The sequence below is a fragment of the Puma concolor genome, unplaced genomic scaffold, assembly GCF_028749965.1.
Source record: "Puma concolor isolate L17-30 unplaced genomic scaffold, mPumCon1.1.hap2 unalloc_scaffold_24, whole genome shotgun sequence".
Classification (NCBI taxonomy): Eukaryota; Metazoa; Chordata; class Mammalia; order Carnivora; family Felidae; genus Puma; species Puma concolor.
This window is the reverse complement of record NW_028240230.1, coordinates 366,435-383,264: the sequence shown is the minus strand read 5'-3', so window position 1 is coordinate 383,264 and position 16,830 is coordinate 366,435. Positions and strand designations below refer to the sequence as shown.

General features: G+C 45.3%; 1 protein-coding gene across 5 annotated transcripts in view; it reads right to left on the bottom strand.

The window, feature by feature from the left end:
* Positions 1 to 16,830, bottom strand: part of LOC147571502 (pleckstrin homology domain-containing family M member 1-like) — a 44,200-nt gene that overhangs the window by 21,037 nt on the left and 6,333 nt on the right. For all 5 annotated transcript variants that reach the window (XM_086696320.1, XM_086696321.1, XM_086696319.1 and 2 more), the window contains 3 exons: positions 13,780 to 14,027; positions 11,419 to 12,045; positions 4,545 to 4,956 (listed from right to left, as the gene is read on the bottom strand). In XM_086696320.1, coding sequence (XP_086552446.1) covers positions 4,545 to 4,956; positions 11,419 to 12,045; positions 13,780 to 14,027 — 1,287 coding nt within the window. The remainder of the gene's footprint in view (positions 1 to 4,544; positions 4,957 to 11,418; positions 12,046 to 13,779; positions 14,028 to 16,830) is intronic.

Below are 16,830 nucleotides of genomic sequence, written 5' to 3'. Positions count from 1 at the left end.
CTGCTTTGATCTTTATCATTCCATTTTCTCTCCTTACTCAGTGATGAATTTCCTTTTCTTTTTCTAGTTTCTTAAAAGTGGACACTGGGGAAGATGAATACTATATGAGCAACATCCCACATGTTGACATGTGTTTTCAGTTTCAGTCGGTACAAAATAGTTTTTAATATCCATTTTGACTTATTTGACCAATAGGGTTCCTTAGGAGTGTATTGGTTAGTTTCTAAATATTTGGAGATTTTACAGATCTGTTAATTTGTTATTTAATTCCATTGTGGTCACAGAACAATATGTTGGATGACTGAAATCCTTTTAAATTTATTGAGGCTTGTTTTATAGCCAATGAATTCTGGTAATAGATGAGAATATGGTCTATTTTGATAAATATTATGTGCCCACTTGAAAAAAATATGTAGTCTGCTGATTTGGTGTGGAGTATTCTATAAATGTCAACTAGGTCAAGTAGGTTGGTAGTATTTTTCAAGTCTGATGTATCATTACTCATTTTCTATATATTTTTTCTGTCAATTATTGAGAGAGGGGATATTGAAATCTCCAACTATAATTGTGTACTTATGTGTCCCTCTTTCCTATTCTCCTTAATATATTTGGAAGTTCTATTATCAGATACATAAATTTTTAAGTTATGTCTTTTCTATTAGTTGACATTTCTATCACAATGGAATAACCTCATTTATCCCTGGTAATATCTTCGCTTTGAAATTGACTTTGTCCTATAGTAAATATAGCCACTCAAGGTTTCATTTCATTAGTGTTAGCAAAGCATAATTTCTTCCATATTTTTAACCTACTTATATCTTTGTATTGAAGATGAATCTTATAGACAGCATATAGTTGGCTTTTGCTTTTTTATCCAGTATGACAACTCTATCTTTTAATTAGGTGATTGCACCATTTATAGTTAATGTAATTATTTATAGGATTACATTTAAAGCTACTGTCTACTCTTTTCTATGTATCCCATCTGTTCTTTGTTTCTTTTTCTTTTTCTTCCTGCTCTTGGGTTGATTTAGTACGTTTTATTATTTTTTGGTGGGGGGATAAATAGTTACAACTCAGGTTTTGTTATTTTAGTAGCTGTTTAATGGTTTGTAGTGTTCATGTTTAACTTATCACAGTCTATCTTCAAATGATATGATATGATTTCATGAATAGTATAAGAACCTTATAATAAATAGTGTACTTCCATTGTTCCCCTCCTGACCTTTGTGCTGTTGTTTTCATACATTTTACTTTTAGCACACCATATTATTTTTTTTGTTTAAATAGTCAATTATCTTTTTTTATTTTTTTATTTTTGAGAGAGACAGAGTGCAAGTGGGGGAGGGGCAGAGAGAGAGGGAGACACAGAATCTGAAGCAGACTCCAGGCTCTGAACTGTAGACACAGAGCCTGATGTGGGGCCTGAAATCACAGACTATGAGATCATGACCTGAGCTGAAGTCAGATGCTTAACTGACTGAGCCACCCGGGTGCCCCTCAATTATCTCTTTTATTGAAGTATATATAGATCATGTAATATTAAATTAGTTTCAGGTGTACAACACAGTGATCTTTTATATACATTATGAAATGCTCACAACACAGTGATCCATTATATACATTATGAAATGCTCACCACAATAAGTATATTACAGTATTATTGACTATATTCCCTATGCTGTACTTTTCATCTGGTGACTTATTTATTTTATAATTGCAAGTTTGTACCTCTTAACCCTTTTCACTCATTTTGTCCATATCCCCAGTTTGTTCTCCATATTTACAAGTGTTTTCTCTTTTTTGTTGTTGTTTATTCATTCATTTGGTTTTTTGTTTATTTTTTGTTTATTTTTTACCTTGTTTTATTTTTATTTTTTAAAATTTACATCCAAATTAGTTAGCATATAGTGCAACAATGATTTCAGGAGTAGATTCCTTAGTGACCCTTACCCATTTAGCCCATCCCCCCTCCCACAACCCCTCCAGTAACCCAGTTTGTTTTCCATATTTATGAGTCTCTTCTGTTTTGTCCCCCTCCCTGTTTTTAGATTATTTTTGTTTCCCTTCCCTATGTTCATCTGTTTTGTCTCTGAAAGTCCTCATATGAGTGAAGTGATGTGATTTTTGTCTTTCACTGACTAATTTCACTTAGCATAATACCCTCCAGTTCCATCCATGTAGTTGCAAACGGCAAGATTTCATTCTTTTTGATTGCCAAGTAATACTCCATTGTATATATATACCACATCTTTCATCCATTCATCCATCAATGGACATTTGGGCTCTTTCCATACTTTGGCTATTGTTGATAGCGCTGCTATAAACATTGGGTGCATGTGCCCCTTCAAATCAGCATTTTTGTATCCTTTGGTTAAATGCCTAGTAGTACAATTGCTAGGTTGTAGGGTAGTTCTATTTTTAACTTTTTAAAAACCTCCATACTGTTTTCCAGAGTGGCTACAGCAGTTTGCATTCCCACCAGCAGTGCAGAAGGGTTCCCCTTTCTCCACATCTGTTGTTTCCTGAGTTATTAATTTTAGCCATTCTGACACATGTGAAGTGGTATATCATTGTGATTTTGATTTGTATTTCCTTGATGATGAGTGCTATTGAGCATCTTTTCATGTGTCTGTTAGCCTTCTGGATGTCTTCTTTGAAAAACTATCTATTCATGTCTTCTGCCCTTTTCTTAACTGGATTATGTATTTGATTTTTTTGGGTGTTGAGTCCTTTATATATTTTGGATACTAGCCCTTTATCAGATTATGTCATTTGCAAATATGTTCTCCCATTTCATCAGTTGCCTTTTAATTTTGTTGATTGTTTCCTTTGCTGTACAGCTTTTTATCTTTTTTTAATGGATGTTTATTTTTGAGAGAGAGAGCACAAGAGTGGGGTAGGGGCAGAGAGTGAGGGAGACAGAGGATCTGAGTAGGCTCCGCACTGTCAACAGAGAGTCAATGCGGAGCTCGAACTCACAAACCGCGAGATTATGACCTGAGCTGAAGTCAGAAGCTTAACCGACTGAGACACCCAGGTGCCCCAGAAGGTTTTTATCTTGATGAGGTCCCAATAATTCATTTAAAAAAATGTTTGTTTGTTTGTTTGTTTATGTTTATTTTTGAGAGAGAGAGACAGAGTGCAAGCAGGGGAGGGGCAGAGAGAGAGAGGGAGACACAGCATCTGAAACAGGCTCCAGGCTCCAAGCTGTCAGCACAGAGCCTGACACGGGGCTCAAACTCACGAACTGTAAGATCATGATCTGAGCCAAGTCAGATACTTAACCAACTGAGCCACCCAGGTGCCCCTATTAATTAATTAATGCACGGATGGAGCTGAAAAAGCAAGACTATATCCTAACGTGACCCCAGACAACAGCTGGGATAAACCTGGGGTTCTGTATGTCTGCATGCACACGTGCATACAACTTCCTACCCTGGCTATTCATCCTAAAGGACAAATGTGAAATGGCAAAGAGCTCAGGTCCACAGCTTTGACAACCGCTTCACTGGGCCGATGGTTCTCAAGCCTCTGACCCATGGCTCTGTGCAGGAGATTCCCAGGGCTGGCTTCCCTCGGGGTTATCAACAAAGGAGACCGGCCCATTCTAGAGCTGCACTGCCCAACAGAAACAGAATTCCAGCCACATGTATCATTTTAAATGTTTTACTAGCCACGTTTTTAAAATGTAAAAAGAGGGGCGCCTGGGTGGCGCAGTCAGTTAGGTGTCCGACTTCAGCCAGGTCACGATCTCGCGGTCCGGGAGTTCGAGCCCCGCGTCGGGCTCTGGGCTGATGGCTCAGAGCCTGGAGCCTGTTTCCGATTCTGTGTCTCCCTCTCTCTCTGCCCCTCCCCCGTTCATGCTCTGTCTCTCTCTGTCCCAAAAATAAGTAAGTGTTGAAAAAAAATTAAAAAAAAAATGTAAAAAGAAACACGTGTAATTAACTTTTATATTTAACCCAACATCAAACATATTTTCATTGTAACACATAATCGATAAATGATTGAGTATTTCACCTTCTTTTTTTTTCAGACGAAGCCTTCAAGATCCAGTGTTTATTTCACAGAGCTTATCTCAGTTTGAGCTAACCACATTTTACACGCTCATTCAACAGCCACGTGTGGCTAGTGGTTACCATAGGGGATGGTGCAGTTCTAACCTGGCTCATATTGCAAGATGAGTATTCTCAAAGTCTGGTATTTTAGCAAATCTGAATTTAATAATAACAAGAGCTGAGGAGGAAACCAAGGCTCAGTGAGGCAAAGGGCCTCGCCCGAGGCCTTGAGCTGATAAGTGGCAGTGGTTATGCGCAGGGTCTATGATCAGATGAGAATTATCTTCTCTACGGGGTCAATGTGAGAGGACAAGAGAGACCCATGGGAAGGGACTGGCACCGTGCCTGGCTCACGTCCGCCGTGACAGATATGAGGGGCTAATGGAGACAAGGCAGAGACCACTCGGGGTGGCTAGCTGGGGAGACCCTGCACCAGCTCTGAGACATTTCCCCAAGACCTCTCCCCGAAAAGCTTGTATCACTCACCGGGCTGGTGGGTGAGGACACCCCAAGGCTCCGTGCAGCTCCGTCATCCTCCACAGACTTCTGCTGGCCGCTCCCCGGGCTGAATGCTCTGGCCGCCGCCTCTCCCACGGGACTGGAAGGCCTCTGGTCTAAAATGCTCACCGAGGGGACAGCTTTGGCAGTGCCCAACTGCAGCAAGCCCAGGGTGCCAGGTGCCTGGGGAGGCGGCTCCTGCTTGCGGTCCCCATCTTGAGTCCCAGAGGATGCTTGGGGCGGGAGGGGCTCTGCGGGCACATCAAAAGGGATGCTGGCCTCCAGGCCGGGGAGGGGGAGTGAGGCCCGCCCCGTGGGAATCTCCATTTCTCCACTCAGTCCGCTCAGTCCATTGGTTGGCACAGAGTTTACCTGGGCTTTGCTGAATTCCGACAATACCCTGGAAGTTTTTAAACAGAGAAACCTGTGTGACAAGCTGTCAGCTAGAATGCCCAAGGCTATTGGGACGGCGGTAAGAAGGCAAAACTGCTGTCTGGGGATTTCCAAAACAAAACATCCTCGTCATCCACCCACCGTGCTCCTCTGCTTACACACAAGCCTTCCTCTGACACGCCTCACAAAGTTTCTCCCCAGCTGGGACTGAGGTAGAGTGGGCGGCCAAGGGAACTGCGGGGCCCGGGATCTCCGGTGCAAGCGCTGGTCCACCAGAGCTGGGCCGTATGTGGGGTCCCAGATGCCTCCTGTTCCCAGGACCTGCTGCCGGAGATCAGTGTACACGGGGTGCAGGAGTGTGCACGCAAGTATACATGGGGTGTGCACCTGCTCACTCTTCCAATGGTACTGCCTCTTCCTGCCCTTCAGTGGTGCTTCAGGGACTACAGGGAGCCAGTGTTACTGTCTTTACATACACACACACACACACGCACGCACATGAAAACTACTCTGGGCCTTCTAAAATGTGCACTGGCTAGTGGCTGCTCCCCTTCTCCTGAGGCTTCTGAGAATCCACATTCTGTTTCTGAACTAGAACTATTTGCTGTCTCCTCCTTTGTTTATGAACCAATAGAGTATGTCACGGGTGAATACAGATTCCTACAACAACAAAGCTACCCGGGGCCCAAGAGATTGCCCATATCTGCCCTAATGGTTTACACTGGGTCAGAAGACGTGCCAAACTCCCCTTAATGTGGGCTCATTTCCATAAGGATTTTAGAACTCAAGTTTCTACCTTAATGTCTTCTGGCTGAGCTGTGTGCTCTTATCTACATCATAACCCCAAACAACATTTCAAGACATGCTAGTCAAACATTGGTGAACAACCCATACATTTATGGGCAACTGATCTGCAGCCCAAGACATTTCAGTGGGGAAAGAATAGTCTTTTCAACAAATGGTGCTGGGATAAGCGAACAGTCCCATGCAAAAGAAGAAAGTTGGACCCCTACCTCATACCATATAAACAATGAACTCAAAATGGATCAAAGACCTAAAAGTAAGAGCTAAAACTATAAAACTCTTAGAAGGAAACAGGTATACATCTTTGGATCAGGCAATGGTTTCTTATATGACAGCCAACAAATAAGTAAACAATAAAAAATAGGTACGCTGGACTTTATCAACACTAAAAGCTTTTGGGCTTCAAAAGGATACTATCAAGAAAGTAAAAAGATAACCCATAGAACAGGAAAAAAATCTGCATATCTTATATCCAAGGATTATCACATATCTGATAAGGGTCTAGTATCCAGAATATAGAGAGCTCTTACAATTCAATAATATTAGAACAAATAATCTGACTGAAAAATGGGCAAAGGTTTACAGAGACACTTCTCTAAAGGTATACAAATGGAAAGTACATGAAAAGATGCTCGATATCATTAGACGGGAGTGAAATACAAATCAAAACCGTAATAAGATACTACTTTATGCCTACCAAGATGCCTATAATAAAAAAGAGAGAGGGGCACCTGGGTGGTTCAATCAGTTAAGCATCCGACTTCGGCTCAGGTCATGATCTCACGGTTCGTGGGTTCGAGCCCTGTGTCGGGCTCTGTGCCGACAGCTTGGAGCCTGGAGACTGCTTCAGATTCTGTGTCTCCCTCTCTTTCTGCCTCTCCCCAACTCATGCTCTGTCTCTCTCTCTCTCTCTGTCTCTCTCTAAAATAAGAAACATTAAAAATTTTTTAAAAATTAAAAAGACAGAGAATAACAAGTGTTGGCAAAGGTGTAGAGAAAATGGAACTCCTACACGCTGCTGGCGGAAATGTGAAGTGGTGCAGCCTCTGTGGAGAACAGTTTGGTAGTTCCTTAAAAGTTAAACATAGAGTTACCATATGAGTCAGCAATTCAACTCATGGGTATATACCCAAGAGAATGAAAAGACAATGTCTGCACAAAAACCTGTACACGAGTGTTCACAGCAATATTATTCACAGTAGCCAAAAAGTAGGAATAGAACAAATGTCCACTAACTGAAAAGATAAAACAAATTGTGGTGTATTCACACAATGGAATATGATTCAGCCATGACCCATGCTACAACACGGATGAACCCTGAAAACCTACTAAGTGAAGGAAGGAGGTCACAAAAAGCCACATAGTGTATGATTCCGTTGGTATTAAATGTCCAGAATAGGTAAATCCATAGCTAGTGGGTAAGGGGTTTCCTTAAAGGGTGATGTTGGTTGGCTTTGGTTGGCACACTGCTGTGGCCCCACAATAGGTTCCTAAAGTTCACGGACTTCATTCCTTTACCCGTAAAACCGGCACGGTAACAGCACCCACCTATGACTGTGTTCAAGGCTGAATGAGATCATATAGGTAAAATGCTTATAGAGTGTCTGGCACAAAGTAAGTACTCAATAAACATTAACCTCAATTTGTCATTGGTTGTTCTTATCGCCACTGGCAAGACTGCTTAGCCTCTACACACATGGCTATAAAAATGTAAGGAAAGAGAATTACGGAAAGATTCACCAGCATTACCGAAATGGTTATCAATTATAAATGACCCCTCGTCTGTAAGACACATTTTAATGATGGAGTGGACTGGGTGTGGGAATAAAGAAACACCACCCGACAGCAAGAAGCTTGTGTGATAAATTAGAGTTTCCACCAAATCAACACCACGGTCAGGATGAAATCAAGTTCACAGGAGTCTCACCAGGATCAGAGCTGGTCGGCAGGACCCAGAGAGAATAAGAGACATGCACATCAAGTGGGAAAAAGTGCTAGAGATGAGGTTTTGAAGGAAAAGTGAAAGAAAGAGAATTTTCAAAACTTTTGAAGAAAATGCAACCAACATAGGGCTGAAACGGTGACACCGCTCCGGTCCTTCCACTTCTGTCCAGCTCAGGGCAGCGTTTTTCAAAAACTGCCTGTTGAAAAATTCTAGAAGTTTGTGCTTTCATTTAGAAGACAGTCTGGAAACATATACGTATTATACACATACGTATATTGCGCGTACACAGAGGCGTAGGTGTGGAATAAAAGCATGGGCTGGAGAATCGGCATGACCACCCCATAAAGTGCCCCCGCCAAGCGATTCTGAGCCTGCGCTTTTCCTGAGCGCGTGGACTAGCGCGTTGGGGTCCACGGCACCACCTGGCGGTCAGGGGTGCTCATGAAAGTACAGGAGGGGGCCGCATGTGCGAAGAATCATTTCCCCCAAGAGAAGGCCTCATGATAACGACCTCTGACAAATATCACCAAGCACAGATCTGCAGCCGTGTATACACAGACAAGTAGCGCGAGAACTGACATCACGGGGACCCCCAGTAGTAAAATGATGATGACACCGCCTATGGAGCACTCACCCTGTGATTGGCACTGCTCTAAGCGCTTTGCATACCTTAACTCACTTCCTAGCATTCTTATCCCCGTCTTGCAGATGAGGACATCAAGGTCAGAAAGGTTGAGTATCTTGCCCGGGGTCGCAAAGCTGGTTAATGGAAGACTCCAGCAGTCTGGCTCCTGAGTCCACACTCCTAACCACCGGCCCCTAGCTGTGCTTCTCAGCGATCACTGTAATTCAGACCCAACCAACACAAAAGAAGCTATTCAGGCCATCAATCCTCTATTCACAAAGCAAACTGCAGTTTGGTTTCCAGAAAACATTAAGTTAATACATTTCCTTGGAATGTTACATCTTTTGTACTTTATGTTTAACTTGTAGATGATTTTAAAAAACTTTTTTTAACATTTATTTTGATAGAACGCCTGTTCTCTCTCTCTCTCAAAATAAATCAACTTTAAAAAATCCACGTAAACAAATATTTAAGTAATATGACAAAAATAAGCGAACTCTTAACTGCTGATGTGACTCTTCACCCTCAGACACACCCTCTAAGAGCTGGTGTGTGTGGACGTGCGAAGATAACTTCAAGCCCAGCACTCAGAGTGACGGTGCTGGATGTGTGTTTGTGCATCTGTGTGCTCTGTGTTTGCTGGTTCCGCACGCCACTGCCCCGCGCTGGTCTGTACATCCTGACCCTCTTCCCTTGACTTCTCCCACAATGCCCAGGATGACGCTTCCCACACAGGGTGGACGGTCACTGATTCAACGGCCTTAAGCTGGAATTTTCCAATCACAAGACTCACGAAAGATAAAAGCAGGGCACATGACAGACAGAGGGCCGGCGGGCTGGCCTGTGGGAGGAGGAGACACAAGGAAGGGTTCAGACAGGTGAGTGAACTTAAGTCACGCCATGGGCCCAGCCGATAGAGCGGGGATTGCTCCCTTCCAGGATGTTCTACCTAAATTCTTGTTTGATGTTTGAAAGTTCTAGCTAATGTGCTCTGTTGCTCAGAAGCTGCTTCAGCCGTAATTCGCCCCCAGGCATCTGATCTGATTCTCAGCCAGAGAATCCCTATGAGGGAGCCTCCACTTTACAGATGAAGAAACAACCTCACAGAGCCAACGCTTGGCCTGCCGTTACTGGACTTGTGACTGGTAGAACAGGGCTTGAGGCCGGATCCTGCTACAAGCCAGTCCGTACCGGCACCCAATCTGGTGTTCTTCCCACAGCAGCTGGGAAACCTGTAAAGACTTGAATGAACCAAGAAGGTAGGGGCACACAGGAGTAGAAAAGAAGATCCTAGACACTGGCTGAGGGAACATGGGTCTGGCTGAAGGAAGCGCTTAATAAAAATTTACCATTTTCGGGGCGCCTGGGTGGCTTAGTCAGTTAAGCGTCCGACTCTTGATTTTGGCTTGGGTCATGATCTCACAGTTCCTGGGATCAAGCTCTGCATCACGCTCTGCACTGACAGCGAGGGGCCTGCTTGGGATTCTCTCTCTCCCCCTCTCTCTCCCTGCCCTTCCCCAACTCATGCTCGCTTGCTCTCTCTCTCTCTCTCTCTCAAAACAAATAAATAAACTTGAAAAAAAAGTTTATCATGTTCTACCTATTAGATGAGCAAATATCCAAAAGTTTGATAATACCTTCTGCCTACAAGGCCGAGAGGGCACAGGTACATTCCTGACAGAGTGTAAACAGGCGGTTATCTATGAAAATTGTAGATTCATTTATCCTTTGCCTCAGCAATTCTGTTTCTGGGACTTTACTGAACAGAGATAGTTGCATAGACTTAAAAGATCACATACACACGGTTATTTATAGAAAGAGTGAACTCCAGTGTCCAGTAAATACAGGGCTGGCCAAATAAACTAAGGTAGATTCATACAATGGAAACACATGTCACAGGGGAAAAAAAAAAAAAAACTGAAGAAACTGATATGAAGCTCCAAAACAAAAATTCTGATCTCTTCTGAGACAAGGTATCAAACAGTATATTTATAATAGCTTTGTGGGGATGGGGCAGAGATAAGAAATATAAAAGACATTTAAAGAGTCTTTTCATATCTGTTAGATGCATTTAGAAACATCAGAAAAAGACATGTAAAGGGGGTGCCTGGGTGGCTCGGTCAGTTAAATGTCTGACTTCAGCCTAGCTCATGATCTCACAGTTCGTGAGTTCGAGCCCCACGTTGGGCTCTCTGCTGTCAGCACAGAATCTGCTTCAGATCCTCCGTCCCCCTTTCTCACTGCCCCTCCCCTGCTCATTCTCTCAAAAATAAATAAACTTTAAAAAAAAGAAAAAGAAAGATGTAAGGAATTAATAATTATGGTTACAAAGGTGGAAAAGACGTTTCACTGTAGGTAGACTTTTTTTTCTTACCATAAAAATAAATCTATTAAAAAACGAATGTTTCAAAAGGGCCTGAACGAAGAAGGCTCTGCTGTGGTGAGCATGGTTAACATAGAGAGATGGTGACTCACTACGTTGTACACCTGAGACTAATATAACACCGTGCGTCAACAATACTCAAATAGAAAAAAGTTCTTTTAAAGAGATAGCTCTGCCCAGGGTCCCTTCTCTAGTCAAGTTCATTGCTCCCTGTGCTCTTCCTCCACTCACTTGCTTGGCCCCTTTTGTGCACCACCTCCTCCAGGCCTCATTCAGGGTCTGTGTCCTTCAGAGGCCTTCTGGGAGGTCGCAGCGGAGCACCCTGACGCGCTGGGCTTCACTGCGTCTTTTGGAAGTCGTACATCTAACTCCGAACCGTTAGTTTCCGCCCTAGAGGCAATAATATTTTACACGAAGCCTCAGACAAATTAGGTAACTTGTCGAAGATCAGCCAGGGGCAGAGCCGGAGCCTGATTCAGCTCTGAGCCCTCCCTGAATCCATTCTCCTCGCTGCCCCATGTTGCCTCCAGTTATAAGTCCCGGCAACTCCAGTCCCTGAGGAAGAGCCACGGTCCTCTTTTCCTTTATGCCCTTAGAGAGCTCAATGCTCAGTGACAGGCAATCACATGCCATAGGAAGGGAGAGAAAGAGGAAGAGGAGAAGGAAGGAAGGAAGGCAGGGGGAGGAGAAGGAGTGGGGGGAGGACACTCACTCTTGCAGAGACGGGTCTGAGTCATCGGCATTTGCTGTCCCCAGATCGGAGTCGTAGGACATGGGCTCCTCGGAACGATCTGGACTCTTGGAGCCATTCACTTGGAGTGGGCAGCTATCAGAGTTTAGGCTGCAAGACAGCTGGGATGAACTGGCGGTGTCCAGGCTGAGGGAGGAGGCCGTGAGCTTCCGGTTCCGTCGGATCTTATGGCCTGAGTGCTGGACTTCGATGTCCTCCGAGCCTGAGGAATGGGAAATTGAATCCAGAGACTCTTTCCGCTGTAGTTGTGTCCCAGAGGTGGTGAGGGGGTCGAGCTCAGAGAGCGGGCAAAGCCCAGAGAGAGCCAGTGGGGTAAGCGTCCACTCGTTTAAGATGGCGGACTTGTAGGAGAGCTCGAAGGATAAGGACGTCAGTCCCTGCAGGAAGCTGAGGAGGAACTGGCCCTCCTCGGCGTCTCGAAGCAGGGCTGCGGGCTGATAGTACTCGCACAGGCGGGCGGGCTCCTGGAGGAGCAGCTTCAGGTAGCACTCCATCAGGCCGTCATTGAGGGCCAGCCTCAGCCAGGCCCGGCAGCGGCCCACGTCCGTGCTGACAAAGATCAGGTGCTCCAATTCCGAGACGATGTGTCTGCGGGTGGAGAGGACAGGCTTGTTTCAAGAAATGATTTCAGATCACGGAGGATTGTTTTATCCACTGGTGAGCAGGAGCCAGTAATAATGACTGCAAGTATATACAGGCTTGGGAAAAAATCTCAGATAGCAGTGTTCTACAGGGAATTGAGAAATATTTAGCTACAACACCCCACTTTTTCGAGGTTACTGTCATGCAGGATAATTGCCATTTTTGTTACAACTCCCCAGGCGCCCTTGACATCACCTGCTCATCCGGCATACATCTGATGAGCCCCTAAGTGCCAGGTCTTTGGAGCCGTGAAGATACAGGATACAGACATGGTCCTGCCCTCAGTCCAGGTTACTACCTTTCAAGGGCACACGGAGGTGAACCCTGTTGTCAGTAGAGCTGGGGTGGGGGGAAGGCAATCACTTCCAGGTTGCAGTAAGAACAATGCCTTAGGCAAGGCATTGAGGGATTAGGCATAGGGATTAGGGATAGGCAAGGCATTGAGCTGGGCCTTGAGGGATTTCAAGCGGCAAAGATGGAAGGGGAACCTTAGGCACCAAGGACTGACAGCAAAAAGGCACCAAGGGTAGGGAAGCAGCAGCTGTGTAACAGGAGTGGTGAGCACTCCCGTTACAGCACGGGGAGGAGGAGGAGCGGCTGATTGGGTTGCAAAGTCAGGTGATGCAGGGTCTCGAGCATCCAACCGGTGAGGCAAAGTGGGGCAAGGGTCCCCACACCTGGCTGTGCGTCAGAATCACCTGGGAACCTGGTCAGGATACAGATTCTGGGGCCCCAACGAAGTGAATGGGACTCCAGGCTAGCACTGGGGAGCCTGAGAGTTTTTACACCGGGAAATGACTCGACCGCAGTCACGCAGACTTCTGGGTGGGCTGCTCGGGATAAGATCAGGTACCAAACTCAGTTCCCGAACCCTTGGTCTGATGTAAATGCCCTTCCTCTGACCATCACAGTGCCCTGAGCACGTCTCGCCCATAGGAGTGCGTGCTCCACAGGGCTCAGGGAATGAGCTCGGGTTAGCTTAAGCTCAATAAATGTGGACCAGCTGCCTGACCTAAGGACAGACAGAATGAGATAAGGGGGACAATTAGAAAGCCACTGCCACCTGGGAATGAGGTAAGAACCTGAGATAGGGCGGTGGCAGTCAGCAGGAAAAGGAAGATACAGACCGACAAGGCACCTTCAGGCTGCAGGTGGCATTTAATAGCCCTTAGAGGCAACGTGCCAGCAGCTGCTTGCTCCAAAGCCCAGGCAGTTAGGGCCAGGGCCGCAGAGGCAAACGTCCCAGGGTGGATATTCAGATGATCTGGATTCCACTGCTTTAAAAAATGCCACAGCCTCTTAGGATATAATACTTAGCATAGAGATGTTCAAACATTCCAAGGCAGGGTCAGCAAACCTCTTCTGTCAAGGGCCACTTAGTAAAGATTTTAGGCTTTGCAGGCCACACATTCTCTGTTCCAACTACCTAACTTTGCCACGGTGTGGCAAAAAAGCGGCTCCTGCTAAAGGCGACCAGCCAGGGGCCTGAGCAGCCCCAGGCCATTGCCTGTGCGCTGAGGGGCTCTTGAGGCTTGGTCTAACAATAACCCCTATCTCACCCATCTCCATTCTAGAACACAGAGCATCTCTGCTGCCTTCCCATAGAGCTGTAGAGGGAGAGCCCAGGGTCACCCACACTGAAGCTCCTCCCCAAAGCAAAGCCTCCCCTGCTGATCTCACTTGTGGGTGACAGCTTTCAGGAGGGGCCAGAAGACAGGCTGAGGCAGAGGCTTCTGGTGGGCGCTCTTCTTCCTTTTCCCTCCGGCCTCGGCTCGGATGTGCTTGGCATGCAGTCCGTGGATAAATACAGCCTCCAGGGCACTGCACATGGTGCTGGCATCTCCGTCTTCGCTAGTGACCACTGTGTCCGAGGACACGTACTGCTTCTGCAACGCCTTCACAGATCCCACTAGCTTCTTCTTGATGACCTAGTCAGTGTCAGACATAACACAGGCCTTTAGAAGATCCTGCGGTGACCCCTGGAAGGGAAGTGCTTATCACCAAATACACGCACACCCACACACGCCTCACGTCTACCTGTGGGTGTGTATACAGCAAAACTAGCACAAGCTAATCATAGAAAACAAAGATGGGTGCCTGGGTGGCTCAGTCGGTTGAGCGTCCGACTTCGGCTCAGGTCCTGATCTCACGGTTCATGGGTTCGAGCCCCACGTCGGGCTCTGTGCTGCCAGCTCAGAGCCTGGAGCCTGCTTTGGATTCTGTGTCTCCCTCTCTCTCTGCCCCTCCCCCACTTGCACACGCACACACGCGCTCTCTCTCTTTCTCTCAAAAATAGATAAACGTTGGAAAAAAATTTTAAAAAAAGAAAGAAAGAAAACAGAGACAAAGCATAGAGGAGAAAAGGAAAATTATGTACTTATACCCCCCAGAGATAGTTATTTTTTTGCAAAGATAGTTGTATGTTTTTCTTTTGTTTTGCTTTTTAAACCGAACTTCAGTGATTTGATAGCCATAGAAATCTTGTGTTTAAATACCGGCTCCATCATAGTTACAGGTGTGGGAGCCTGGGTGATCCATCTAGGGCAGGGGTGAAGCTTTCCACCTTGTTTAGGGGTCTACGATTCCATGAAGAGGCTACAAGTGCCACTTTAGAACCATAAAAACACCAAGAAAACAGGAGCATGGTCCACATTACGAAAGATCCTAGGGGCACCTGGGTGGCTCAGTCAGTTAAGCATCTGACTCTTGATTTCAGCTCAGGTCGTGATCTCACGGTTTCTGAGTTTGAGCTCCGTATCTGGCTCTGTGCTGACAGTGTGGAGCCTGCTTGAGATTCTCTCTCTCTCTCTCTCTCTCTCTCTCTCTCTCTCCCCCTCTCTGCCCCTCCTCTGCCCCTCCTCTGCTCATGCTCACTCTCCCTTTCAAAATAAATAAAATAAACGTTATTTATTTAAAAATATCTTTTTAATGTTTATTTTTGAGAGAGAGAGACAGAGAGAGAGACAGACAAAGTATGAGGGGGGGAGGGGCAGAGAGAGAGGAAGACACAGAATCCGAAGCAGGCTCCAGGCTCTGAGCTGTCAGCACAGAGCCTGATGCAGGGCTCGAACCCACGAGCCGTGAGATCATGACCTGAGCCGAAACAGGACGCTTAACTGACTGAGCCACCCAGGCGCCCCTAAAATAAATAAATAAACTTTAAAAAGAAAGAAAGAAAAAAGGAAAGATCCTTGACCTGGCAGTCAGAGGCAGATGTTAGTCTCAGCTCTGTTGGTCAACAGCTGGGTCACTGCAGACATTTCACTTAACCTCACTGAGCTTAATTTCCTCATCTGTTAAACGGAACGAATACTTCCTGACCTACAGCACAGGAGTTGGGGGGTGGGGGGGGGATTACTCTGAGGGCAGGACTTGCTTTTTTTTTTCATTCTTGCATCCTCAACACTTGGCCTGGTTCCTGACACATGTAAGTATTCCGTTAAGGTCTGTTACATAAATCAATTATAAAATACATATATGTAAAATCCTTTGGAAAGATAAAGACAGTTCTGTCATAATATAAGCATGTCAAAATACCTATGTTTTGGAAAAGGATTGGGAGGGAATACAGAAAACCTGGTTTGAACTGTTAGCTGATAGGATTATGGATAAATATTTTACTGTTTTATTTTTATCTTAGCCCAAACAGTTCATGTTAATGTTCTTAGAAAACTTGAATGTTCTTTTTTTCTTTAAAAAAAAATTTTTTTTTAATGTTTATGTATTTTTGAGACAGAGAGAGACAGAGCATGAACGGGGGAGGGTCAGAGAGAGAGGGAGACACAGAACCCGAAGCAGGCTCCAGGCTCTGAGCTGTCAGCACAGAGCCCGACGCGGGGCTCGAACTCATGGACCGTGAGATCATGACCTGAGCCGAAGTCGGACGCTCAACCGACTGCGCCACCCAGGCGCCCCTGTTCCTTTTTTCTTTATAACAGCTTTAATGAGACACAATTTACATTGCATAAAATTCACTCATTTAAACTATTCAGTTCAGTGATTTTTGGTATATTCACAGAATAGTGAAACTACAGCCACTACCTAATTTTAGGACATTTTCATTCTCTCAAAAAGGAACACTGTGCCCATGAGCAGTCACTCCTCTCTAGTCCCCTCTCCCTCGACCCCTAGCAACTACTAATCTACTTTCTGTCTTTATGGATTTGCCAATTCTGGACATTTTGTGTAAATGAAGTCATACAGTATGCAGTCTTTTGATGTTAGACATCTTTTCATATGACTTATGGGTCATATACTTCTTTCATTGTTTGCTTATTTGACTTGAGAGAGAGAGAGAGAGAGAGAGAGGCAAAGAGAGAGGGGGACAGAGGATTCAAAGTGGGCTAGGTGGTGACAGCAAACTCCCAAATCGTGAGATCATGACCTGAGCCAAATGGACGCTCAACCGTCTGAGCCACCCAGGCCACCCTAATGCCTTCTTTTCTTTTCTTTTTTTTTAATGTTTATTTATTTTTGAGAGACAGAGAGAGACAGCATGAGAGGGAGAGGGCAGAGAGAGAGAGAGGGAGACCCAGAATATGAAGCAACCTCCAGGCACTGAGCTGGCAGCACAGAGCCCGATGCGGGGCTCCAACCCATGAGCCGTGAGATCATGACCTGAGCCGAAGTCGGATGCTCAACCGACTGAGCCACCCAGCTGCCCCTTCTTTTAATGTTTACTTATTTTTGAGAGAGAGAGAGAGAGAATGTGCATACGTGTATGTGCCTGTG